The sequence below is a fragment of the Cygnus atratus genome, chromosome 1, assembly GCF_013377495.2.
Source record: "Cygnus atratus isolate AKBS03 ecotype Queensland, Australia chromosome 1, CAtr_DNAZoo_HiC_assembly, whole genome shotgun sequence".
Classification (NCBI taxonomy): domain Eukaryota; kingdom Metazoa; phylum Chordata; class Aves; order Anseriformes; family Anatidae; genus Cygnus; species Cygnus atratus.
In genome coordinates this window covers 106563189-106590105 of record NC_066362.1, presented here as the reverse complement: position 1 = coordinate 106590105, position 26917 = coordinate 106563189, and the positions used below count along the sequence as shown (strand labels likewise).

Genomic DNA, 26917 nt, shown 5'->3' with positions numbered 1-26917 from the left:
TACTGAACTTACCTATACCAACTTATTTCTGGTGGAGGCGATCCAGTGGCTCTGCAGAACAAAGTTATTGCCTCTCCTCGATCCGCAGTGGCATTAAAGGATTTCTGTGGCAGAGTAATTGCAGGGGGAACTGAAATATAAAACATTATGTCCTAGTAATGGAAAATAGAAGATTCTGTATGATTCTGGAGAAATTTAAAGCATAGGCTCCTTTGCTAATTTTGGAATTTATAGTTACACTTATGGATCAAGTTACAATATGAATCAGTTCTCAGTATTTCTGTTTTTCTTAAACACAAAAAGATTTTTTTATTTTATCAGGACATTTATAACTTTTTTGTACAATAATAAACTCAAAAGTCTTGTTCAGTGGTTGTTTAATTTTCTTACAGACCATTTTAAAGTGACTGAAGTCATACTTAGGACGCATAAGACACAGTAGAGTTATGACTGGTGCTGATTTAAGTATCTCAAATAAAATCTCCCTAGTCTCTTTCTTTCATTCAACTCTGTAGTGGACATACAGCTGATTTACTGATGTCAGACAGCTTTTAAAACTGGTGTCAATATATAGCAGTATCGATTAAACATATTTAATTCTTTGTATTGAACACCTGCAAAGTTCTTGGGCAGGAATATCACCGGCTTAAAAAAGTGACACAATAAAACCCAATAGATACTGTCTGTTTTCAGAAATTACAACCTGTTTTGGTAATTGTGTTCTAAGAACCATGTATTTTATCTGTTCTTGATAGGACAGTCGTTAATAAAATTAAAACTGTCTGGAGAGAACCTCTGCCCAAGAGAAAAATAGCAATAGTATTTAAAGCAGATCGACTCACATATCTCTATTAAATATCTCTATTATTAAATATATCTATTTAATATATCTGTTTATATGGTAATTTTAAGACACTTATCCTAAATCTGTTTCCATTAACTGTCAAGCAAAAAAAAAACAAACAGCAGATTGAAGGAAAATATATGGAAAAGAAAGAATGTCAGGGGAAGTAAGAGGAAGAAGATTCACAAAATATAGCTCTCAAGAATTATATAATATGTAATATTAAATATAATATATAACTATATAATATAAAATAAAGCTAACAAGAACACCTTATCATCAGAGCGGCTCAGAGCTATCCTTTTAGATTTAACTTTCAGTAAAGAACAGAAGGCAACCCCAATGAATTGCTTATGGCTTACCATTTCACTTTCATACGTTTTTCCCACAAACTGTTGAGAATTAACTTCTGCTGTGTTAAACAGTACAAGATATTTAGCTTTAGTATTCTCAGAAGCCCTTCCAGCTTCTGAACATCTAATATACAAAATTATTAAAAACCGTGTACCAGATTCATCAACAATTGATAAGTAAATGTTCTGTACTTTTGACTCTTTTTCATGGTGTGATGAAATTTAAGTGTTTCACAGATCGATTATCTCCTATCTGAAATTGCATGGGCCACTACTCAGTAAATAAAAACCCTTCTGTTGTGCTATAGTGACTTAGTCATCTTACATTTTTAAGTATCACTTCAACAACATTTCATACGTTTTAGCTGGTTTGCAGTGCATTCTAATATCTAGACCTGAAAATAGAGTTAGTGACATGAATCAATTCTTTGCCACCAGTAGCAGGTTCTTCGCTACTCACAACTAAGAATTACAGGACCATGACTCAATTCAGCCCATTATTTAAGTGTTTCAATCTTCTCAGAGACACTATGATGACAATTAAATGAAATATTATTTTTCTTATAGCTCCTTCTGGGAAGTGAGATATGTTTATCTTGTTTCTGTATTTTTATGTACATAGGATCGAACTAAAAAAATGAACCTAAAAGAGGAAAAGACAAATGGGTCTCGATATAATAAGTAACATACTGGCAAGTGTCTCACATATCTAACTTAAAGCAAAATGTTAAAGTCCAGTCACATTTAAGTTCAATTCATTGATAGTTTTTTTTCCTTTTTTTTTGATCAAAGAGTACTATGATTTTTGTTTCCTTCTGATTAATCTAAAAGCAATTATTTCTATTAATCTAAAAGCCATTTGGGGCCAGGTTTATTACATTCAGTTTTACCTAGGAAAAGCTATTTATTCCTATAAATTAAGCAGAAAAATAGCTCTTAATTGGTACCGCTCTAACTAAGCAACAATGTTAGAACCTCTCAGCTGGAAACCTCCTCACAGCACTATGGACTGAAGTCTAGATGTAAGTGAATGTTGGCATTCTTGTCTCGAGCAGTTACAAATATAAGCAAAAACAGATTTGTGGATATAATCCACCAATAAAAGATGTGAAGTGGGACTGGAGTTTGAAAACCAATGTTTTAGGTTTAACACAGGTTCTCTTTCAGCTCAATGGCATATATCACATAGAAATGAAAGGTGTTCAAAATGTAGCTTCATATACACATACATAAATATCAACAGAAGAAAATCTCATGCAGAATTTAAAATACTATTTTAAATACTGTTAGAACTGTTGGAATATACTCAGCAGTCAAGGCAACGCAGAACCCAATGCACAGAGATGAAAACAAGTTACTGAGGGGACTTCACAATGCACGGGGTACGTACTGTGATATTCTATCACAACACACAGGATAATACCCATTTGCTTGTCACTTTTTGCATACTGTCTATAACAACCTAAAGAGTTCTGATTCAAATACTGCTGCTTGACTACATGGATTAAATGATATGTGTGCCAGAAGCTGCTTCTTCTCATGAAATTAACTGATAATTTAATTTACATAATGACTTCTGTAAACTGAGGTTTGCAGAGGCTTGAGGTTGTCAAGGACAAAGCATTTAGAACTCAGAACCTAATAGTACAACGGAATTAGTTTCACTAAAATACTGTTATTAAACAGAACATGTAGATAAAAAAATGCCCTTTATGAACTGTGTCCTGTGTTCATATTTACTTTTCAACAGGCCAACTGTGAATTTAAGAGAGAGGTTGAACTAAATACTCTGTTTTGTCTTCGTCCTTTCATATTCCTTAGTAGATGTTTATGATAAACTAATAAAAAGTTTAATGCCACTTATAAATCATATTTTAATCTTCATAAAAAATAAAATGTTAAAAATCTAGAAGTAATACTGCTTATCTAAATAAAATGTATCCATGACTTTTGGGATGGTTCAAATAAAAGAAATTAATAAAATATGTTCAATGCAGTAAAGCTGAATAACTATGAAAAATCAGTGTTTTTTTAACAGGAAATAACAAAACACTGAAAAATATAGTGAACTGAATTACTACACAGTATAATCTGAAACTCGAGTCTTGTAGTGATTGTCAGTGTTTTTGAATTATTAAAAATAATAATAAAGCTTTTGTATATTTATATACTCTGACATTACGAAATGCAATTAATTCTATTTATGCAGTATAATGGATTTTTTTAAATAGTAAGCAATTACTTTCATAGGAAAACAGTACTAAACAGACACGACAACTATACTAACAAATTAATATTAATTAGTTTTTTTAGAAGCTGATATGTTCTAAAATTGAGGCTATGATAATCAAGGAAAGTGAGATGATCTTTAATGTCCCTTCCAACCCGAGCCATTGTGTAATTCTATGATTCTACTTCTTACCATTCACAATAACAATTATGTCCCGGAAGTCAATTTCTCCTCTGGCTTCCACTCTTCCTTCACATCGGTATACTCCTTCATCACTTTTGTTGATGTTAAGAATTTGGAGATTATTGTTTGCTAATACTGCAAATCGATCTAGAAAGGCATGTAAAAGATTAAGTGGTATTAGCAAATCTAGACAACTACAGGAACGCTAATTTAAATGGGAAAATGAGAAATTTAAATTTCTCTAAACACACAGAATGCTCATGACAAAGCATTTCTCAATTTAAAAGTAAAATGTCAGCTGAGAAATTAGCTTTTTATCCACCCCAAAATACATTGCCATTTCTTAAAATTCAATCAGGATTTTCAATCCATAACTTCTTACTTACTTTACTTCTTACTTACTTCATTTGATGACCCTTCAAAGAAAGTTAAGTTTATAAATTATTAAAAAATTAGTGGAATATTCATGAACACTTATATAAAACAACAAGATTAAAAAAATAGAAAAAAGATAAATTCAATAAGTAAGAAAATGTATCTTTCCTCTGTATCTTGATTAGCCAATGTTTTCATGTCCATTTTATGGCACTATAATTTCTCAACTTACTTGCTCTCCTTCCCCCCCTGTTCCTTGGCTCATCTCCTATAACTCAGTCCGCGGTCCATCTTGCTATAGTCTAACACTTCACACAATAAAGTCTAACACTTCATTCTTCAATGTAAGAAACCATTTAACCTTCTGCAAAGTCCAGTATAAATTGCAATTTATTTGCAATTTAATTGCAACACATTTCTTGAGTAGCTTAACTCCATTGTAAAACCAGATTCTGAGCAAGCATTTATACATTTTCCTGCATACACAGCAGCAAAATTATAATCTGCAAGAGTAAACCGTTCTAAATCTAACTTTTCTTTCCTTTCAGTCTGAACTAGTGTATTGAGTTTATGTGGCAAGGTGTTGGCAGCTGGGGGTTTCAGGGCTCCTCTGAGACAATGCAGGGGTTGCCCCATGCCAGACACAAATGGCTCCAATGGCCCCACTGCAGGGCACCAAGATGGCGGCGCCTCAGAAGTCTGGGTAAGGAAGGGGAAAATACTGCATGGCAGCGAAGAGCGAGGGGATAAACAAAAAGATTTTTGAAAATTAGCCCTGCAGACACCAAGGTGAGACAAGCATGCAGTGGAGCTTCTCCAGTTGCTGGAGCAAATATTAAGGGGTATATGCATGGCAAGCGGGATTTCATATGTCTTTTTCATACCTCATAACAAGAAATGGAAGAATTGTCTCCTGACAGGTAGGATGAACCTGGGCTATGGTTTGTAAATTTTACTGTGTTCCTAGGGTATGTGCCAGGCTATGACCCACAATATCTAACAAAAAGGTTAGGCACAACTGTTCATTCTAAGACTGGGACACAACTAAAGATCTCTTGAAGAAAAAATCAAAACTTCTGGTGAAATTTGCACATCAGTTTACACAAGTACATTTAGCATTTCTACATTGGCTATGTAGAGCAATGGAACCACTTCTACTACTGTAAGTAGAACTCTGTGCAAACTATTGACTTTGAGTGGGAACCTTAAAGCACCTCTTTTGTTCTTAGAGACTGCACTACACTGCAGTAGCAAAACCAAATTGCCAAAGCCTACCCCATATGATTCTGTGGGTCAGTATAGCTCATTTGAATTCTGTCTCTTGCGGACTTTTAGAATAAGAGAAAATTCCACTGTGGCACTGGAATAGAAGGTGATACCAGTTTAATGTTTTCTAGCGCAGTGATCCTACATGGCTTTTTTAGGCCAGGAAAAATTTGCAGTACCCTATACTGTAACTGGAAGGATTTATTTTTTTTTAAATGTAAATTCTAATAGTTTTCCAGAACATTTTATCATTTTAAACTGTTGTGGTCTTGAAGAGAATCATTCTACATACTAAAAATACCTACGGAGGGAAAAAAAAAAAAAAAACTAAAAGAGCTACAGAACTGCGAATGTAAAACAGTAAGATACATCAAAGCATACAGAAAACATGAAGGATGCATCCACCCCAATATTTTCTATCCAATGATATGCAATATAAAATTTTCTATAGACATTATAGTTACATACCACACCTATACTATGGTTATAGAAAACTGTTTTTAATAATCTGATAGTGGAATTCTGACATTAATGATTTGAGCAGTGACAGGATAAAGGACACATTTACATAGATAGCGAATAATTTATATGTACATTTAGAAAGATTAGCATCTAGCATATTTATATTGACAAGGGCAGCTAACCTCCTTCTAATGTTAACACTAACAGTAAACTAATACACATTCCACATTCCTGTATATACAATTTCTATATTTTCTTTAAGCATTACAAAATGGAATTTGATATCCTCTGAAGCACTAGCATTGTGCAAAACCAGACCTAGTCACTTACAACTCCAGGTAAGATCTGATCAATGAAAACAATCCCATTCTCTTACATAGCTGAGCCCCACATGATGGAATTATGAGTCATGACAATTCAACTCTTAGAAAGAAAAATAAAGATATCCTTAGAATATTTCCAGAAAATTATACCTTACATTTTGCTCCATTAAACCTTAAACATACATAGTAAGATCAGAATAACTTTTGGAAGTCATTGTTCTCAGTCTTCTTTTATTTTTTTCTTTTTTTATTTTTAAACCAAAGAATGATGGGCAGCTATTCCCAGTTTCTAACTCACATTTTTCTTTGCAGAATTCAAAATAGACTGTAGATCTTAGGATGAGTTAGCAATGGAGCAGATAAGGTGGGAACATACAGAAACCAATTCAGAATGGTGAGACTATTTTCAGTCATCTATAGGCCTCCTACACAGGAAAAATCTTTAAATTTTCACTTCTGATTCTGTGAACTAGCCTTCTAGGAGCAGTCAGTCTTCTGTTCAAATGGAACATAAAAATACAGATAGTAGTAACTGTCAAGATTTGCAAAACTGAAGTAATCAAAAGTCTGTACTGCAAAAATCCTACTAATTGTAGCATGCAATAGAAGTATGATCAAAATGTAGGAGAAATTTCACAAAATTGTAGGAATTACATTATTTCATGTCTTCCTATCATGCCAGTGCTAGAATGTTTAAAATAGAGGCTGCTTTCTAATGTCCCTAAAATAAACTGTGGAATATACAATCCAGTTTGAATATGAAATTGTTCAGTAATTTAGCTTACTATGAAATAAAAAAAAAAAATATTATTTTTTTTTCAGTAGGCACCATTTGTAATATGGTAAAAAAAAAGTTGACGTTACTTAAATTATGTAAAGAGGTTACAGGTACTGATCCTTCATCGGAGATTGTGAAGCTGGAAATGTAATATGGAACTGTCTTTTTAATTCACTAGGCATGGAGAAATTTTCTTAACTGCAAGACTTCAGGAATACTCTTTTTCCACCTTCGTTATAAAATAATACAGACATTGCCAAAGCTCAAAGTACATGATGTCCTATTTATGATTTCAACCTCTCTTCCAGGAATGACAGGGATCTCATTTGGATACTGGTCCAGATCAAAACATAAGGAAAATACTCTGCTATTTAAATTAAAATTGGTTTCTGTCACTCTACTTCTTCACATTGAAGCACTGCACAAAAAAAAGGTTGAAGAGACAATTTCACACATTGAATTTAAAAACTCTAAGTTTTCAAAATGTATGATTTTGAAAAAGAAAGGAAATGTTTTATTTCCTTTCTTATTCCTACAGCAGACAGATTGATTAGAAAAGCAAATAAAAGGGTAATAATAACAAAACTTTAAGAGAGATCTCTGGGACAATTTTACTTTTTTGAGCTCTGAGCTGTGTCCTTGAAAACTAGTTTCTGTTAAATTGCCAAATCTTGCTTTGTTTTCTTATTTTTCAAAATCTTCTAAGTCTCACCTACATTCACTGTTTAATTATTTAGATCAAAATGTCAACCCTTTTTCTAAGGGTAGAAGTTTATTAGTCTTAGTCTTTGTACCTAGAAGACAGATGGGATAAGACAGACATATTAAATGAGAAGAATTTTGATCAAAACTTTCTTTCATAGTGGACAGGAGTGCAAGACTGAGTCCAAAAACATAAAACAAGCTAACAAGCTTTTTTGTTTTCTTTCTTTTCTCCAGCAACTGTCTCACAGTTGTTTATATGTTTTCATAAAACAAATATAACTTTTATTGGATGCCATACTGGGTTGCCATTCATAATTTAGGTATATTACATTCGTTTTCATTTTGAAAAAAAATAGTATTTAATTTTTAAAGAATAAGGATTTTAAGTGCATACACTACAACCTTGAGTTTTAGTACATACAGAGATCAAGACAGATGAGAAGGTGGATAAAATTGTTCGTCAACATTCATTTCATTTCCAGAAAATGCAGATTGTCTTCTTTTCCATAAAGACAAATACAACTTTAATGAGACGGCGTAGAGAAATGCTGTCATTGCTTTTGAGGTGGCAAAGCACGTGAATTTATGTGCCTAATTAACTGCCTCTCTACAAACTTATGAACTTGTATGTAGATCCATTTTCACCTAACTTTATCAGTCTAGCTGTTAGGAATCTAGCCAAAACATATATACCCCTAACCTATACCCCTTGTTGCTTGTAACTTAAAGGTAGCTTACGCTTATACAAGTGAATGCTTACAATACTGCAACAAGCCTACCCACCTAGAAGACGCAGTTAATGTGCAAGTATACCAAAGTTTATGCAGTGTTTGCTCGGTAAATTGTACACTCTGAGGAAGTATCATAGCTTTGCTAGCACAAAGAAGTTCATCTGTGTACATGCATGACAGCCTAGGAAGAGTTCCAAACAATCTTTTGGACATCTGGGCCTTCATGTTACATCTAGACAAAATTGCTGATTGGAAAAAAATGATATATGAAGGAAACTATTGCATATGGATTCTCTACAGACCACAGCAACTGGTTAAATCCTACTGATACCAATGGACTAATTAAAATCCACCCTCCATCCATGTGATTAATCTTCTTTTACAACAACAATTTAATATTAATTAGAATGTATAACTTAAAGAGTTACCAAAATACTAACTGTCAGCAAGAGTTGCGACTTCCTCATTCCGATACAACCAGCTGACAATGGGAGCAGGTGAACTAGTAACACGACAAACAACTTCTGCATCTTCTCCCTGCCTAAATTCTTGTGGAGAGATTATGTCTCGAAAAGTGAGCTTTTCTGAAAAGGAAGAAAACCAAATACAGTTATCATCTTCCAGTTCACTTAGCATTGAAATTAAATGTGATATCAAATGAGATAAACCTGTCTATTGAGCTTCTCTTTATGCGTAATACAGAATTATTTCCATAATATAGGTTTCTCAGATAAGACTCAATTATCCTCAACACAGAACTTTCACTCTGTCTCTAGGAATGATTTTACAACCATTTGGCATTATGAAAACCTTTGTTTTATTTATATAAATGAAGCATGTTTCATAAATATATTTTTTATTATTGTTGATTTTTCAGAGCCCAGTTTTGAAACTCTAGTTTTGTAGAAGTCTATACATCCAGGTTAATAATACTTTTTACTCTCTTCTGTGTTTTATTCCTCATGATCTTATTATTGAATGAGAACTTCAGGTTTTCATTCCATCAAAATATCCATTGAGATCATTTGGAAAAGTCTTATTTAAAGGTGGAAATTAAGCCTCACTGATTGGGAAAGCTATCAGCTGAGCAAAACATAAAAACTTAAAAGCCCTTGGGAAACTATATGGAAAAACTTTCTATAATTATCATAAGAATTTGTAGGTTTTTTGAGGAAGTAGCAAGATTTTTTTAGGCCTGACAGAATTTTTTATTATTTCTGCTCCAAATAATCAAAGTTGATATTTAATTTTATTATTGGGTTGAATAAGTTCAATAATCAGTTCAACAATAAGTTCTAATAATTCTATTGTTCGAATTCAGTGAAAGAACTTCAAGATGGCATTAAACCACGTCCTCATACAAGATCTAAAGCAGAAACCAATTGCCAAAAATTTCTGCAAGAATTTATTGCACATAGAAGAAACAAACTGACATGTTCTCTATGATCAAACATTGCCAATTCCGTTCATCTATTCAAGAGGATGCTTTAGAGTCAGAGAATGCACCTCCACCTCTGCCTTTTTGTATTTATATGAGTGCAGGCTCAAATAATCCATATCGTTCCCACAGCAGAGGGAGCACGCTTTTGTTATATTCGCATCTTGCATACTTTTACAAAGTATTTATGTAAAATGTTTGAAGTATTTGATCATAATTACATCAGAAGAAAAATTCTGACAAACATAAATGATTACTGTACTGGACCCTAGTAATACAGTATATCCTGCTTTTTCCATACAATACATCACAAATACAAATAATGAAATTTTCACGTGTCGGTTCCCATAAACCTTTACATTTCTTGTGTGGGTCTTTGGGCTTCTCTAACCTCGGAATTATTAAAATTACCACATGCAAACACTTCAAAAGATTTCAACTATGCTCAGCAGTCTGCTAATGGAGTGACTGGCAGCTTTAAGCATAAAGATGAATTCCACAAAACTTGCAATCCTTTGAACAGTCAGCTTTCAAGCCATCATGTAATTGCTTGTAACTGCTATCATCATTCTAATGGTTGTTTTATCAATAGCTTTTTTTTTTTTAAATTGTATGCCTTTTGTTATCTGAGTTATCTGTACCTTTCAGAAGCAGTGCTTTATGATTCCACTCTGTATTTTCTGTCTCATTGCAATTCCTTAACGCTCGGTACAACCACAAACATATTTTTTTTATGAATATTAAAGCACTACCCTCCAATGAAATTAGAGAAAAATAGCTGAAAGGATGCTGGCATATGTCTTGTGCTTTCACCCACAAAAACCTTACCAAATTTTCACAGTGTATTTATTTAATACATTGCTTTTAGGCATTTTTAATTGATCTATAGAATATAGTATACTGCAAAGGTATTTAACTATGTTGAAAAAAAGCAAACAAAAAAACTCTCAGAGAATCTCTAGCCACAGAAGAAAGTATTTACTTTTCAAATATACTCTTCAATTAGTTGTTAGCAATTGAAATGCTTTTTTAGTTGCTTACCATATTAAGCTTCAATGCTTTATGGCAAGATTCCACCATAAGACCAAGAATATGAGAAGACTGACATAAAAGTAACTAATTCAATCTAAACTTTGCTTTTTAATGGCATGCATTGCACTTCTTACACTTTTATTTACATATTTGATATGTTTTATATGTATTTGTACTTAAAATTAGGTTGATAAAACACATCTTTCCTCTTTTCCATTAGGGGCATACAGTGCACCCCTCTGAGATGATATTTTAAGATACAAAGGAGAGGTAATCTACAATATTACAAAGTTTAGTTCATAGTATCTGTGAACTAAACTACAGGAGATGCAATTGTTTGGAATATACAGTTCAGAGCCTGGGATGATATTTTGATAGGCTTTACTTTCTCAATAGCAGTGGCTTTCAAAACATGTTCTTTCCTTTGTTATTTGATATTATTTTACTTACGATAAATTTCCAAAACAACAGTAGCTTCTTGAGTTTGTCCTTTAGCGTCTGTTGCTTGGCACCGATATATACCAGCATCTTCTATATCTGCATTATAAATGGTTAGACGTGATCGAACACCTTCTTTCTGAACAACCACTCTTTGACTAGAAACAATCTTCTCTCCTTGTGGATTGTACCAGTCTATGGTGTCAGGCTCACCAATGGCTACAAACAAAAATAAAAATAACATTAGAAGTTCAAATAGACGTTACGCAATGCATATGCCTACCCAATGTACAACCATCTATGACATGTCTCTGACATCTATGCAATGTCAGAGAATTGCTGAATTGTGAAAAGGAGTTGTGAGAAATTCTGCAGAAAGCTAAGCAAGGTAAAACTGCAGGCAAATGTGTAGGGACAGGATAATTAGTAGCTCAAGAATTCAAGAGGAAAAAAATGAACATAGGAATCTATAAAATCTTAAAGGAAAGACACAGGCTGGCCAGCAGTCACTTTGGCTTGTCATTGTAATGAGGCTGTGTGTCACTGTCAATCTAAGATGGCAAATCAGGAACATCAAGGATTAATTTCAGGTAGCTGCAAAAACAAACTCTTCCCATCCTGACTTAATTCTGCACCTCCAGAAAAGACTCTTCAGGTATCTCATTAGGGCAGAGAGGGTGCTAGAGCTTAGCCTAGTAGATTATTAAATCCTTAGTTTAGACAAGTAAAAATATTTTAACTAAACAAACATCCTAGTAGATATAAATTATCTATACCAATGTAGACAAATTTCAAACTGAGTGAGTGATATGGTTTGTTTGGAATCTGAAATCAATAGTCTCTACAAGATCTTCTATTTATCACGATTCTCACAAGTCAATATGAATATACAAAACAATGCACATTTAAGTTAATATTGTGAATCAATAAATTCACTTTCAAATCATGCAGAACATAGATAATCTAACAACAAAAAAAAAATAATGTGAATACATACCTGTGCATGTGAAGAATTTGGATTCACCCACACTGAGCTCTACTTTGCTAAGTGAAATTGTAACTTGAAGTAGAGCTGAAAAATATAAAGCATGTTGTGAACCCATTGTAACACATTGCCATTTATAAGTTTAAAGTATATATTTTTATATTTTGTATTTCCTCATTCTACAACATATACTACATAAACTGTATGTCAAATCTCAGCATTTTATCTTCTAAACAACAGTATATATAGATGTGGTGAAAACAATCAAAATAAAGAAAAAATGTTACATGAAGGATAACAGCTTCACATCATAAAACTGAGGAAAAAGAAAAATAATAATAAAACAGGAAATAAATTCAAACAAACATAGAACTAAAACTCAATGAGAAGAAGGTGACTGAGAACACTCAGCACGGACTGACCAAGAGTAAATCATGCCTGACTTTAGGATAAAATGATTAGTTTTGTGGATGAGAGAGGAACAGTGGGTGGTGATTACCCTGACTTTACCCAGGCTTTCGACATTGCCTCCCACAATATTCTTGCATTTACATGTATTGTAAATAAGCAGCAAGGTTTGGATAGCAAAGAATGGCTGCAAAGGTGATATCTGTGGGAGTAGGTCAGGGGTTGCACTGTGCAGTACACAGTCAGTTCCAGATAGCTCCACAGTAGACACATCACAGGACACAGCTGAGCCAGTCAAGAGTTTTTGGCATCTCTTTGAAAATGTATTTAAGAAAGGGCAGAGATAAGACAGAAGAAGAAAAGGAAGGCCAAAGCAGTAGGAGGTAATCCACAGGAGAACTGGAAACACTCTTGAAGTGTCTCTTGAAGTGGCCCAAGCATAAGCCCATGCCAGAGCAGGTACACCCCCAAAGGGACTGTGGCCCGTGGATAACCCACAACAGAACAGAAGAAATGAGTTAGGCAGAAAGAGAAGTGGAAGAAAAGTATGAGAAAGAAGGAACACCAGAAAGAAACCTCCTGTGCCACCTATCACCTCACTGAAGGGGCTGAGTTTAACCTGTGTCTATGGTGGTAAGAAGGGGAGTAGAGACTAGGAACAGAGAAGGAGAGGTGTCTGGAGCTTGGGAAAGCAAGGAGGCCAGATCTTTTCCCTAAGTGTTTAAAGACTTGCCTTCTTTGTTTCCCAGTACCTGAATAAGTAATTAAATGTTATGTTAATTATGTAAATTAAGTTAAATTTCCCATCTGGAGATTGTTTTGCCCACAACAGTAACCATTGAGTGATTTCCCTGTCTTTACCTTGATCCATGAGTTTTCTCACTCCCATTTTTCACCCTTGTCTGGGGATGGGGGTGAGTGAGCAAGTGGCTGTATGGGTGCACGGCTGCCAGCCGAGGCCAACCCCCCACATCAAGTTAGGACATTACAGTCTGGACGTACAGACAACTAGGTTGGTAAAAATCTAGTTGGATAGCTGGGTTTAGAGGACAGTGGAGGTCATACTCTACCTGGAGGCCAGTAACAAGTGGGGTCCCATGGGATTCTGTCCTGGAATCTGTCCTAATTAATACCTTTATCAATAATCTGGATGAGGTCATTGACCTAGAGACTGGAAGAATGCATCAACAGGAATGTCATGATATTGGGCAAGGATAATTGCTGAATTCTGCATCTGGGAGGTAATAACCAGTTGGGAATCATGCAAACTGAGGACAGGTGTGGTAGACAAGAGTGCCCAAGCAGCAGCAAGAAGTCAACAGCCTACTAGGCTAATTAAAAGGATCATGATCAGTAGTAGATCAAGGAGATCAACTGCCACCTCTGCTTGGCACTCCCTAGGACATATGCAGAATACTACATCCAGACAACCCCCATCCCAACCTCAGAACAAGAAATATATTGACAGACTTCACTGGAGTGAAGTTAGGGGAGGGCCAACAAAGTGGGCAGGCATAGCTGGGAACTAGGTGAATGAGGAGAGGCTGGTGGAGCTGGGCTTTTTCAAGCTGAAGAAGAGACTGCTACAGGAGGACTAAAGAGCCATCTACTCTTATCCATGGGAAAATGAAGATGGAGCCAGGGTCTTCACAGCGTTGTATGGCAGACGGATGAAAGACAGCTGACAAGTTGAAACAAAATAGGCTCAGGCTGGGTATAAGGAAAAACTTTTTCACGATGCAGTGGAGTAGGTTGCCCAGAAAGATTATGCAATATCTATTCTTGCAGTTTTCAAGAGCTCAACAGATAAAGCCTTGAACAATCTGGTCTTTGACCCTGGTTTGAGCAGGAGATTGGACTAGAGACCTACTGGAGTACCTTCCAACCTGAATTATCCTATGGTCCTACAAATAACTTACCCAACACAGACAGTATTATGGGTGATTTATTTTTTTTTTTTTAGATGAAAAATAACTACACAGTCTTCAGTAATAATAATTAAAACCTTGTTGTTACCCTAAGTATCTGTAACTCTTCAACATTCAAAATCTTACAAAATTGGAAAGTACATGTTCATGAACCAAAGACATGAATGAAAAGGGTCATGTTAATTTCAAGCTCTAATCAAGACAGAAAAAGGTAAACAGAAAAAAAAAAGTTTAGAGAAGAAAACTTATTCTCTAAATCTTTGGTCAGTATTATAAATAGTAAAAAACTATGTTGCATCTGAGGTTAAAAAAAGTACTGTTTCAAGAATCTGGGATTTAGAGTATTGAAATAAGTAATTATGGTCTATTCTGTGGTGGCTGAATTATGGTGGAAATATTTTCCTTTTCTGAAAACCACAACATAAACTACTGTGAACATTAATGACTTCAGTGTATATTGAATATCCTGAGCTCACTAGATTCCTTCTCTGTAATTGGCACAAAAGTCCATTAGAACAAACTTCTCTGGAGGTATGGAGTATTACAATCCAAATCATTGATTCAGTATGCCAAATTTTCCCTGTGAATATGTTACAACTTAAAACCTGCTAGAAAAACAATGATTCTGTTCTGTTGATACTAAAAATTAAAGAAAAGATGAGCACAGAAAAAACATTGTCTAAATAGTGTTGCATACATATTAATGTGGCAATTACTACAATTAAGAGAAAAGTATCATGAAACTGATTTGCTCTTAACTGGTGTACTTGCATATAATCAGCCTAGATAAGCAAGAACTAGGCCAGATTTGAACATGTCAAAAACAGAAACAAAAAAGGCAAAGAAAACTGTAATATCAGATGTTAAACTATGTAAACACATAGATGAAGTAAAAAGTGTCAGGTAGAATATAAGAAACTGGGATAAGAAGTAAAAAGAAAAGTTAGAAAATATTTTTCCTTCATTAATCAGATATATCTGAGACTGCAAGAAAGTTTTGGCAAAGGGCTGAACTCAGTTTAAAATTCTTCGCATAAGTGCAATTACAAACTCTGTGAAGACATGCTAGCTACCTCTCTGAAACCCAAAGAAAACCATGGTTTCTACATATGGTTCTTTAATATTTACAGAATAGAAAAATGTAAGACCATCTGTCCAATTTTTTCAGACTCATCCTTTTACTAGCTCTGCTTTGTGTAAATATAAAAATATTGCTTTATGCAAAGTGGAATGAAAAACATTGCCCAAGTGATTAAACCAGCAATCTGCTTATTAGGTAGACAGGCAAATAGTCCAGTCCTTGGCTAGGAGAAGGCTCACTCATCAGTTAATTTGAGTAAGACATGCAGTTACAAGTAAAATATTGCACAGAGATAACATATCCAGAAAGTTTTACATTACTTCCAAATGTACTTCAAAAACTACATAGATGCATTAGGTTATTATAAGCTCTGATGAAGATGGTATGTAATGTACGTACTATTCAAGTTACTGTGTACACTAGCAGCTAATGAATTAATATAAAAAGGGGTATTTTGTACCAGACTGGTTTGAAGGTCTTTGAATACACAAGCGAAGCCTTTTTTTATCAGGTCAGTGAAGCTGTTCCAAGAATTCAAGTCAGAAGAGGCTGTGTCTAGCTATATTAAAACAAGCTCAGAAATGAATAGTAGCTTCTGGCTAAATCTGACAAAACACTGCCTCTTTCCATGTTTCCTAGGATATTACTGAACTAACAGGAAAAAAAAAAAAGGCAATGAAAGGCAATGTATTACTAGAAGATCCCTTCAGGTGGTGAAGCATACTACTATACTACTACTGTAGTATCTGCTGTTCTGGGAAAAAGTGAAGTCAGTCAGGCCTTCACTTAGTCTTCAGTACACATGCAATTTTATAGCAAAATAAAGCACTGTTACATTAGGTGATATAAGCAATCTCTTCCTGTTTGTTCATATTCATTATAAAAGAATTATTATCTATGCTAAGAGGAGCCTGTCAAATTATTTCTTAATGGGTTTAAAAATCACTTAGGAAGATAAGTAAGAATAGTAACAACAGGTCCATTTGTTCTGTTAAATATGGAGATGGATGACTCTATTCATAAGACATAATATTTAGCAGACTCTTTAATTTCAGACCCATTTGCACTAGTATACTTCACATTGCAGAACTACCATCACAAACCTTTCATAGCTCTGTCTACACCGATGAATACCTAATACAACAGAAGTGAGCTGTCATCAGAGAACGTAGAAAAAGTGTCAATCCCATATGTACTGCTATTGCCACTTACTAATACATTAAAACATAAAATGTACATTATAGACATGTATATTTAAAGCATATGTGTATAATATATAACATACTAGAAAGGAAAATGAAGTGGTATTTGAATAAAACCTGAAAAATGATGGGTAGAGCTGTGCTCCAATTAGTAAATCCATCCTTGGACTTCCTGATAATTCCAGTTCTTAAAACCCAAAACTTCCCCAAACCCTGAAAAGCTTCCTTGTCAGTCACTTTGTTAAAGTATGACAGGAGACAGACAGGAACAAAAAGAAAAACAAACAAATATATAAAATCTAACGAAGAAAAAATCAAACAAAAACAAATGAAGGAATCATCACATATTCTGCCCCAGTTTCCGCTAAGTACATTTACTACAACATAGTTGAACAGTTTCATGATATGAACACTTTTTAGAATTTACTTTAGAAGAATGAGATGGCAACTTTCCTGTGGAGAGGTCTTTCTAAATCTGTTGGGCTGCAAACCCACTGAAAGGTAGAAGCAGTAAAAAGGAAAGGACACATCTATGAAAACAAAACAAGGCATTGCTTGGGGTCCAGGTGAAACCAAGGAGAGGAGTGATGGCTACAGCAGCTAATTCAGATGGCTTTGGCAGTGGCTTCTTAGAGAATACAGATGACTGCAAGGTACAGCTGAGAGAATGACTGTAAAGTTTAATTCTGTTTAGCATGAGTTCTCTGACAATAATTATAACTTACTACGCTGGTATGCTTTGACTTCAAGAAGTAAGCAAACTCACGTGATGTGTTTTTGCTTTCAGTAAATGATTACAGTATTATTTAATATCGAATACACTTAGAAGACGTCTTCCTTATTCTGGAGCATGAAGAAATTATGAAGTTTTAATTGGTGTCCAATTCTTCCCGAGAATAACCATTCACCCTGTTAATCTTATTTCCCTTTGTTATACAGGCTTCTGAAAACATTCTTCTTAAATGCTCTGGATCAACAAAAAGGGTGTTTTTGTTTTTTTTTTTCTCATTTGCTTTGTTTTGTTTTAAATACTTTACCCCTGTGGGGACCCTGAGCCTAACTGAGGAAATAGAAATTTTTAAATGTAAACTAAACTTGTTAAGTATTAACAGTTCAAGGGCATTTTGCATTTAGGACAAATGCACTTTTAAGTTCTTCTTCTTCTTCTTCTTCTTCTTCTCTCTCTCTTTCTCTCTCTTTTTTTTTTTTTTAAGTGAATCAGTTAACTTATTTCTAGTAATAATTCAGCAAAGTCAGAACTATAAAAATGTTATACGATCTACAGAGTTACAGTTTGGTAAGAGAAAGTCCGATTCAAGCTGTTTCTATGAGTGATCAAACAATTAGGAACCACACACCTCTGCCCTAAAGAATTCCACTAAAACAAGAGCTCAAAATAGAGCTGTTAAACTGTTTGCACTTCAAAGACCAAATAGCCCAAACAGAGATAATCTTCAGAGATATCTTAAGTCATCTAAGATGCTATATTTTTCTATAAACAATAAAGATGACTCCAGCTCTCTACATCTCTGAAGAAGGAAGGACATGCAGTCAGATGTCATGCAAAAGATGACCATTAAAGTTAATAGTCATTAAAATTATCATAATTAAACAACAAACCTACATTAAAATGATAGAAAAAATGGGGTTTCATCACACACTGTCACAACTTGCCTGTAAAGTCTGTAAGGCTTGTGGTGCTTTAAGCATCCAACGTATTGTAATCCTTTGGGAGTAACTAATGCTCAGGAGATTGGGTGGGGCAGGGCCACAGTGAAAATCTAATCCAAATAGCCTACTCAAACTTAATTTACTCAACATTTTATTATTTAAAGATATTACTGGATTTCTCCCACCCTCTTCTAGCAGGTAAATTAACTACATAAAGTTTTCTATTCAGACACAATTTTAACATCTTATAAGCATCATATTCTTTATATATATATTTTAAATTTATGATTACAGATATACTAATTGGCCTAATGATAACCTGTCTTTCATTGTGTCTTCAGTGGTCTTGAATGCTTCCTGGAATTTCTTTTGTAGAAATGCCTGAAAGTCAAGCTGCATCTACAACCCCAGTAAACAAAAATGTGATCTCCATGGAGGCTGGCTAGTTTTCAGCTTTATGATGGGCGGAATACCACTAAATGATTAAGCATCACTTCTCTAGGGTATGACAGTACTAAGAGATATTAGTTACATTTTTAATTGCTTGACATCAAGTTTCACGATTAATTAGGTAGTTCAGAATAACTGAACTTTCCATTTCATCACATTAGCATTAATTTGGATTTGTCAGTAGGAAATGAAATCCTGATATAAAGTCCTAACATTTTATTTGAATTATTATGGATTCCTAGTTGAATTTCTGTCTTGTAGAACACAGAGTGTTTTATTTTTAGGTACACAAAACAGTCTTTGTGTCATCCTGAATTCATTTTCTACATCTGTTAAAGTGTCATTTTCCCAGATGAGAAGAGCTAGAAGTCACATGAAGTTCAAACTGCCTTCTGGGGCATAACAGATGTTATAGGGGTGAAATGCATGATGCAAGAGAATCAACACGATCCAGTTCTGTGCAACAAAGTCACAACTACTGAAGGATATTCAGAAAAGGAATTATGAGAAACCTCTGTTGAATAGTCTTTTCTAAGACACTTGCAGCAGAATCAGTAAAATAGATGAGCTATTAATATCTGAGCAGAAAGAGTATACAACTGCAAAATAGGACATTCCTTAAACAAAGTCTGCTTGTTACAACTTTATTCACAGAATTTATCTCAACCAGAAATCACTCACTACTGCTACCCCGAACTCTGGCAAAGTGTAGTTTAAAGTAAAGACATAAATATGAACGCTGTGAGTTTTATTGGGATATATGTTGTCTGGAATCACACATCAAGATCTCTGTAGGTATTTAGGAATGCTGGAAGTTAGATTCTGTAACAACTTTCCAGGTAGGCAGATATTGGGAGCTTGGCTCCCTCAAAATTTAAGAGAAGAGATACTGATTTAAATATGGACTTAGAAGACCAACCTTATTCAGATATTTTAAAGACACTTTAATAAATATTTAATCAATATTTTAATCAATTTTTAAAATATTTTTTAATATTTTATAATTAATATTTTATAATCATGGCTCAGAAGCTTATCACAGAAAATCAGGATTAAAAGGCATCCAAATGGGAAAAAACAAACAAACAAACAAAAAAACTGTCCTGGTTTCAGTTAGGACAGAGTTAATTTTCCTCCTAGTAGCTGGCAGGGTGCTATGTTTTGGATTAGGATGAGAAGAGCGCTGATAACATGCTGATGTTTTAATTGTTGTGGAGCAGTGCTTACACCAAGCCAAGGACTTTTCAGCTTCTCGCTCTGTCCTGCTAGCGAGCAGGCTAGGGGTGCAGCAGGAGCTGGGAGGGGACAGACCCAGGACAGCTGACCCAAACTGGCCAAAGGGGTATTCCATACCATCTGACATCATGCTGAACAATATATAGGGGTGGCTAGCTGGGGTGGGGGAGGCCGGCTGCTCGGGGATAGGCTGGGCATCGGTCAACGGGTGGTGAGCAATTACATTGTGCATAACTTATTTCATACACATTATTAATACTATTATTATTATTATTGTTGTTATTACTTTTTCCTGTCTTAATAAACTGTCTTTATCTCAACTCACAGGCTTCACTTTCCCATTTCTCTCCCCCATCCCGGAGAGGGAGGGGGGAGGGTGAGCGAACGGCTGTGTGGTGTTTGGCTGCCAGCCGGGCTAAACCACAACAAAACTAACTTTATTCACTTACAGTACATTTCAGGCAAGAAAGATTTTCTGTAAATAAAAGGCATGAACTTTGGAGGCATTTTCTCCAGGCATGATGATGCAGACATTTATTTCTATTTAAGTTATTCCAGCTAAATTTGGTAGATCTCATCTGTTCAGTAGAAAATCTTCTTATCATCAATAGAAAGAACAGGGAAGTTTAAAATACACTGTTTGACAGAGTATTAAGGATATTTTAACTGTAGAGAAACATAATGAGGAATCTTTATCATATGTAGATCTTATACATAAATAAGTAATACAGATACGTGGAAAAAACACATCAAAGGATGATTACACTCATCAAAACTAAAATCCACCTTAATGAAATCTTGTCAATCAGAAAATGTTTCTATTTGGTAAGAATAAACACAAAGAAAAACTAGTTTAAAAGCTTATGAATTTTAAAGAAACATGCTTCTCAAACTCAAAGTGCTGTAGTCAGTCAAGATGGGATCTTCTAATACCCAGATGTACTTCAATAAAGTTAAAAATCAAGAATTAGGGCCTTTATGTTCAAAGTGACAATTTGTCAGTAACTGGAATCTAAAATATTTTTCGTCTAATCTAAAATGGAATTAAACATAACATTTTCAAAACTTAAATTATGGAAAAACAGAGTGATGACAAGCATACTACAAAACATTAAAAAAATGCTGTCCTCAAGGAAGAGAAAACCCTGATGATACAGCTAGGAGTATTTTGTTGCGTTTTAATAAATAACCTCCTCTCTCCTCCTGTTACGTAATGTCGGCATGGGCTTTCACAAGAAGCAGTTCATAAACTGTTTATGGGATCAGTAGGGATCATATAGATACAGTATCTGTATCACAGATATGCAGCAATTTAAAGACATCTCTCATCTATGGGGAGAGGCTGGGAGAGCTGGGTTCATGTGGGAGCAGAAAAGTCTTGGGGACATCTTATCCATGTGTATAAACACCTGATGAAGGGCTAAAGAAGAGGGAGCCAGGCTTTTCTCAGTGGTACCCAGTGACAGGACCATGGGTACTGGGCACAAACTCAAATATAGGAAATTTTGTTCAAACTTAAGAAAACACTTCTCTAATGTGAGGGTGGTTGAACACCGGCACAGGTTTCCCAGAGAGTTTGTGGGGTCTCCATACACTGGACTGGACACAGCCCTGGGCAACCTGCTCTGGCTGACCCTGCTCTGGGTAGGCGCTCTGACCAGGCAACCTCCAGAGGTGCCCTCCTGTCTCAGCTGGTCTGTGTGAGTCTGTGTGATCTTCGTAACACAAAAATCTACTTTGCTTCCTTCCTGCTCCATTGGACAGTCTTTTATTATAGAACTGTACAGATTAAAACAAAATAAAACCCTCGGGTAACATTCATCCCAAACCACGAACTTTATTTAATAGCCCAAAATCTGGAAATGTGGCTGAAAAGAAGCCCTCAGAGTAGAAAAGTGCCTCATATTTTCTCATTAAATTTACCTTCAGTTTTACTGAGTTATGAACTTTCAAAAACTGCATTTCTGTGGGGCTGCTTGGTAGTCAGCACGAATATGGTAACATGCCAAGACAGTGGCTGAACATGGACACTCTAATTGAAGACTGTATTCATACTGTCTTCAGAACAGCAGCAGAAAACATGATACTGGGGACCAAGGGTTAGAGAAAACGTCAAGCTGAATCACTGACAAAATTCTTTCTACAAAATCGGCTCATAGCCCAAAGCATTCCTTCAAATTGCAGAGGGGCCCTGGGTTGAACCAGAATTCTTTCTAAGTACTTGGCCTTTATAATCTAAATCCAAACAAAACGTTTCTCAAACTTCAGGCTAAAAGATGCATGCAATAATCCTGTTGAATGCCAAACACACTACCCCTTCCAATTTTCAGTCAATTCAACATTATCAATCTAGCAAAAAGGTGAAAAGAAAAGAAAAAAATACTGGAAGCATCTTTTTGTGTCAACTGGCACAGCATCAGAAAGGTTCTTCTGAGTCTGGCTGTACCTGCAAGATCATTTCAAAATTATATCTGAAAGTTTAGACATTTTAAGATACCAGTTAATCGGTCAATGCTCATTATCATTCTAAATAGGTGGTAGAAAAGTTTTGTTATCATAGTTGTGAAGAATGGATTCTTCTTATCATGTCTTGTAGTAGGAGTTTGCCTATTCTTAAACACCACATAACCCATCCCCCCCCCCCCAAATGTCTACTTCAAGCACATTTTGCAAAGGAGTCATACAAGGTTTGTTTCTAATAGCCTCCTTTCCTTTCCTTCTCTTGTATTTTGTGAAGTCTATATTATGAGATTTCTCTAAAAAGTAAAATATAGTTACTAAAAGACAGTGCTCTAATTAAAGATGAGACAAGAAATCAGATCACCTAATTATGGAATCAATACTGACAGATTTAAAAACAACTGTCTTTGCAATGAAAGGCACAATCAATCCCTTCTCCTCGTCTTTCAACAGAAAAATGCTGAAGTTGGCCTTAGAGTTCAAATACATTAGGTGAGATTAACAAATAAGTAGGTGACCAGATAGAGCAACCACTGCAATTGCATACACCATGCTTTTTGGCAATGCTTTCTAGAAACACAGCAGTCTCTATGAAGCATATAAGAAGAGGATAAATATATTAAACCAGAACAATATGTAAACTAAAATCAACAATGGTATGAGCAGTATTTAGTTAATTACATCTTTAATAAAACAGACTGTGTGTAATCAATGTGTCTGTAGCTGAACAGAAGTATATTAATTCTAACTCCAAGAACCTCAAAACAACCTACTGCATTGGCTTTTCTTATGGATTGGTCTTTTTTTCTTGTGAAAGGCAACACAATCCAAAAATCCCTGTTTCCAAGAAAATTACTTATTTAGTAAAAATGTTTCATGTCTCAAAAAACAGTTATGGTCTCTGTCACAAGCTTTCCTTGAGTATATGCAGTCCATTCCCATTTTGTGGAACTGCAGAATGAAATTAGACAATCAACTTCCAACTACAGCAAAAACACATTTTTAATTGTAAGAGTTTAAGAAGAGATGATGAAAATGTGACCCAAGGATGTCTGTCTGACATCTCAAGAAAATGAATTAGTGGCTCAGAAATATATGAATTGCCCCATTCAGCTGATTTTTGCAATCTGCTGCCCTGTTCAGGAGAGATGTAATCAGGGCATGGGGAAATGGCCACAGGGACTGTCTGCAGCCAGGCATATACAACTTGATTTACAGAGTATTTACATAATCTTATTCAGAAACATATTGATACATAATTATTTGTATAAATTTTTATACATTTTATCTTTCATTGAAACCTTTTTAAAATAATAGTCTCTCAATGGTACACAAACCTAGAATTACTGTTACTTGTATTTTTTTTCCTATAATAATCCTATTTGTAAACAATGAATAAGTCAGTTCCAAGTTTGAGATTATTATATTCACTATTGAAAACCCACAGAAAGAAAAAACACATCTTAAATTACTTGAACAATGTTAAAAGATGTCAGATGACAGCTTTTAAGTTGATGATTTTTCTACTTACTAATCAAATTAAAATATTCAATATTCAATAATAATCATAATAGAGAAGCTGTGGCTGCCCCATTCCTGGAGGTGCTCAAGGCCAGGTTGGATGGGGCTTTGAGCAACCTGGTCTAGTGGGAGGTGTCCCTGCCCACCGCTGGGGGATTGGAACTGGTCTTTAGGGTCCCTTCCAACCCAAGCCATTCTATGACTCTATGAAAAATGTTCTTTCATCACAAAGTCTTACCTTGATTGGTTAAATCCTGCCTAAACATAAAATTAGATCTAATAAATGTCTATCCAAAAAGGGCTTAGAAGTTATTGCTACAGAAATGTGACTGTTGCAGATATTGCACCTGGTCTGTGCAGAAGTAGAACATATTTGTCTCTGGCTGTTAGCATCACAGTCCTTTGCAAAGACAATATAATTTTACACACAGAAGCTCCACAGTAGTGAATGCTCCCAATCCTGCTTTAACAAACAGCTTATAGTTACAAAATGTGTATTTAATTTATTTGAGAGCTTTTCTTGCCGCCCCAGTATCTCAAATACTATATTAAAAGGGCATGTATATTAAAGTATATCAAAGAAAGGATAACCTATGTAAAAGAATTACCTTACAAATGAACTTTTATTCTTCATAAAATGGGTCATCTAAATAAAATGTGGGATGGTTTAACTGAACTGTGAAATATGATGTTTTCTTAATCTATGTCCAAAATAATGAGATAAAATCATAGATTAATTTAGGTTTGAAGGGACCTCTCTAGGTTGTCTTATCCAATCTCTTGCTCAAAGCAAGTCTTAACTCTGAACTTATATTAGCTTGGAGTTGGTCCCTGTTTGTAAATAGGTCCTCAGATTAGTTGGACCTTGGTCAAACAAGAATTGTCAGATGTTATTTCAAAAATATGTGTATGAGCTCAGTTTCACAGGAAAGAACCCAGTCTACTTGCTTCGAGATCATTCCACAACATGAGTCAAAACATCGTGGGGTGAATGGATATCTGGGAAACATGCTTCTAAAGCATACTGAGGAGTCAAACTAAAATGCTAACGTCAATGCATTGTAAAATTATAAATTAGGATTTTTCAAACTATTTTTCACCATCATAAATGGGTTTTATTTCAAATATATTCACTGAAACAGTTTACCAGAAAAGAGGGAAATATTTCCAAAGTTTTGATACTTTGGTGAAAATGACCTGAAACTACAAAATTTAAATATTAAGAACAGGCAAAGAGCTGACATTTTTATCACCAGGCATTGGAAGCATTATTGACAAAGAAAACCCACTTAAAATTTAGTTATTCTACCTCAAAAGAATGACTGCCTATTAAGGTATTAATAAAAAACTGAAATTATTGCTGTTAATACAGTTAAAGTATTCTCTTTGACTTATGGAAAAATATTAGAACAGCCTGATGAGCCCCATCTGGATTATAAAAACAGTCTCAGGCATAAATATTCTTTCTGTTTCGAAAAATTAGAAGTTCAAGGAAATGCTTATAAATAAATGACACTGCCAGAGATCATAAGAAATCAGACTGGCTTTTCAAGCTCTTTCTTTTAACCCTTAAGCTTTTTGATCTTTGAGTGCTATTATATGGGTACTAGCAAGTTCCCATCTTTAATTATCTTGATTTAGGAAACTAATTTTCCCTCAAAGGATTGCTTTGAAGTCTTTCTAATTGAAAACCAACAGGGCTGCAATTAATAAGGAATTAGCCAGACAAATTAATAAGCAAACAACCTATTGCACCAGACAATCATAAGATTTTAAAAAAAATCTATCTTTTCATGAAATTAAAAACATATTCATTGAGGCTGCTGTAACTCCTCTGATTAAATCTTGACTAGTCAAGTTATAACTAGTCTAAAGATTACTAATATTTTCTGTAAGTAAGCACAAAACTCTGAATTTCAGACTAAAAAACACTAAACAGGTCAGAGATCTAACTACCTACTACTGCAGTTTTTAGGGTAGTAAATTTTAACTGATTTTTTTTCATTCCATGTGCTGGTAATTAGTTGTCTAAAGGTGTATTTTAACTTTCATTTTTAACGTCCCCTGCAAGATCCATCCTCTGTAACATCACCTTCACTACCATCTAAGCCCTTAAAATGTCTGGCTTCCTCAAAAACTACTGAAAATTAATTACATTATTTAATTACACTTTTCCAAAAAAGATTTCCAGTTGTTCAGTTGATGCCAGGTTCCTTCACTGAGCATTTCTTTCTTCTGCTATTATGAGTATTATATTGTTCACTTTCTCATTTTCTCCTGCTTTTACAGAATTCTACTATCAATCTTTTTTCTAACTAAAATGCAATGCTCAGCCAGGCTTATGGAAGAAATCTCCTCTATCTTCCTACTCCCATTCCCAATAATGTTAGTTTCTCAGATTTTTTTTTAATGTTAATACCAAAACCAATCAATTATAATATTCTACGTAAAGTATCTAGATGGAAATATTACCTATGAAATACCATTCTATGAAATGCACAAAATTGACTTGTCTGGTGTTTTGTTGTTGTTGTTGTTTGTTTGTTTGTTTCCATAAAAGAAACACCTTAGAAAACAAATAAATTAGTTCAATGAATCACATGATGATGATGATATAGGTACATATTTGCATGACATATGTATAACATACTGTGGACTCTCAATATAGATCTTTTTATTCCAGCACTGATTTCTAAACTGCTTCCTCTATACGCAGTCACTCATGTAAGTATTTCCAAATATACCTCTCCCCTGCCCCTCCAGTCTACCCTACTTTCTCTCAGTAAAAGAAAAGTGACACCACAAAGCAAGACCATT

General features: G+C 34.7%; 1 protein-coding gene across 1 annotated transcript in view; it reads right to left on the bottom strand.

Annotated features, from left to right (window-relative positions):
- NCAM2 (neural cell adhesion molecule 2) overlaps nucleotides 1-26917 on the bottom strand; it is a 286892-nt gene that overhangs the window by 123638 nt on the left and 136337 nt on the right. Inside the window, exons 2-6 of the mRNA XM_035545772.2 lie at nucleotides 12156-12230; nucleotides 11171-11377; nucleotides 8691-8834; nucleotides 3620-3757; nucleotides 13-130 (exon numbers count right to left, since the gene is read on the bottom strand). Of these exons, the coding sequence (XP_035401665.1) occupies nucleotides 13-130; nucleotides 3620-3757; nucleotides 8691-8834; nucleotides 11171-11377; nucleotides 12156-12230 (682 nt within the window). The remainder of the gene's footprint in view (nucleotides 1-12; nucleotides 131-3619; nucleotides 3758-8690; nucleotides 8835-11170; nucleotides 11378-12155; nucleotides 12231-26917) is intronic.